This window comes from Lactuca serriola, chromosome 4 (assembly GCF_051521515.1).
Source record: "Lactuca serriola cultivar US96UC23 chromosome 4, Lser_US96UC23_V15, whole genome shotgun sequence".
In the NCBI taxonomy this organism is placed as follows: Eukaryota; Viridiplantae; Streptophyta; class Magnoliopsida; order Asterales; family Asteraceae; genus Lactuca; species Lactuca serriola.
Window position 1 is genome coordinate 129,830,988 of NC_136411.1, and position 2,014 is coordinate 129,833,001.

The 2,014-nt window shown below is 34.9% G+C and overlaps 1 protein-coding gene across 1 annotated transcript; it reads left to right on the forward strand.

The window, feature by feature from the left end:
• Positions 1–362: 362 nt before the first annotated feature.
• On the forward strand, positions 363–1,401 carry LOC145102551 (high-affinity nitrate transporter 3.1-like). Its single transcript, XM_079039971.1, has 2 exons — positions 363–566; positions 700–1,401. Exons 1-2 carry the CDS (start codon positions 437–439, stop codon positions 1,182–1,184), a joined length of 615 nt encoding a protein of 204 aa, XP_078896097.1. The 5' UTR covers positions 363–436; the 3' UTR covers positions 1,185–1,401.
• Positions 1,402–2,014: the final 613 nt, after the last annotated feature.

Here is a 2,014-nt window from a genome sequence, read left to right on the forward strand (position 1 = left end):
TCGTACGATCTTTCAATGCATTGGGGGGCAAAGCCAAAATGTCAACTTAACCGATTTGTTTCTGTAAAAACAAGTCAACGAATGTCACATAGCCAACTAAAATCCAAATAATCTGATCTCTTCAACATGCGTAAGAGCTATGTGATATCACCACATAAACAGGGTCAACTTCCAATGTGTACTCATGAAACTCTATTAAATACAATTTGTATTAAATTCCTAGAAAGTCAGGTGGCTTATATTTTACTTTCATCCTCATTAATTAAATGTAAGTTTTAGAGGATTTTATATTAATTTATTTATTATTTATACCTTGCATCACGGGAACGATTCTATATTTCTATATATAGATGCTCTAAGGCATATTCCTCTTCTCATCATCTGATCATAAGTAGATTGCAATCAAAGGATTTAAAAGTCTACCACATCATCATCAATGGAGATTCCTGCTGGTTTCCTGGTTGTTTCTCTTCTTCTTTCTTGCTTTGCAACTACTTGCTATGGTGTTACTTTCTCTTCCCTTCAGAGGACTCTTGAAGTCACCGCTTCACCCAAAGAGGGCCAAGGTTTGACCACAACGTCTCTGAGTCTAATCTTAAAGAACACATGACAGACTATGATTCCTTCATATTCCTTCCAAAACCATTTTTATGAATAAATTTTTTTGTTGATTAAATATCATTGAATTCGGTTTTACAGTTCTCAAAGCAGGAGATGCAGATATTACAGTGACATGGGGATTAAACCGGACATTCCAAGCTGGGACAGACTCGGCCTACAAGACCGTAAAAGTGAAACTATGCTATGCACCCATCAGTCAAAAGGACCGTTCATGGAGGAAAACAGTCGACGAAATGAAAAAGGACAAGACTTGTCTCGTAAAGATTGTGGCTAAGCCATACAGCGCATCGAACAACTCCTTTACATGGACTGTAGAGAGAGATATTCCTACTGGAACTTATTTTGTGAGGGCCTATGCCTTCAATGCTCACGATGAAGAGGTTGCCTTTGGCCAGACCACAAATGATAAAAAAGAGACGAATTTGTTCAAGATCCAAGCAATCACAGGTCGCCATGCATCACTTGATATTGCATCTGTCTGCTTTTCTGCTTTTTCCATTGTCGCTTTGGCCGGTTTCTTCTACATGGAGAAGAGTAAGGGAAAGGCAGCCCAACAGAAATGAGATTGTCGATAGGGGTGGGGATTAACGTCCTGTTAATGCTCCTGGCATGTTTAAATACAGTAAAAAATTTGTAATTTTGTTTTTAATATGGTGGTGAACTACATGACTTATCCTTGGGAGTGCGGATAAATATAAGATGGTTGTAATTCAATGGGTTAATGATGTTTTTTTTTTGTTTAAAATGGAAACGAAGATGCTCTTTTCATTGTTTTGAAAATGGATGTCAAGTAACACATGCATATGTCTTCTTTCTTTACTACCTGATATCTTTTTCAATGGTTACGACTTACGAGTGTCCTTTCTGCACCTACGCGCGGAGTGGGATTTAAGCATTTTATAAATCCAAATTATCTAAAAAGCTTGATATAAGTAAAATCACTAACAAATGTGTAACTCACGAGGAATTTTCAATTGTGTTTGCTGAATTGTGAAAATAATTGTCAAGAGTTTGCTTTGTATTTCATTGCTTTAAATAATAAAGTAAAAATACAGTAATTTACATAAAATACCCTAGGCTGTACATACATGATTATGTAAATAACTAGATTATGACCCGCGTTAAACGCGGGAAAACGTATAAAAAAATTCATATAAAGTTATAAAATGCCGACGCAATAAAAAAATATATGATAAAGTAACATAAAAAATTAATATCATTAAACAAAATAAAACATGAGCTGACAATTAAAATATATTTCTACTTGGTATAGTCATTATCTCAAAATATGAACGAAATGAAAATATTTCATGAGAACAATGTGCCGAAACGCCATACTCAATCATATTTCCTTTAAAAAATTAAGGAGATTGTTTCGATAATCTCACCATTC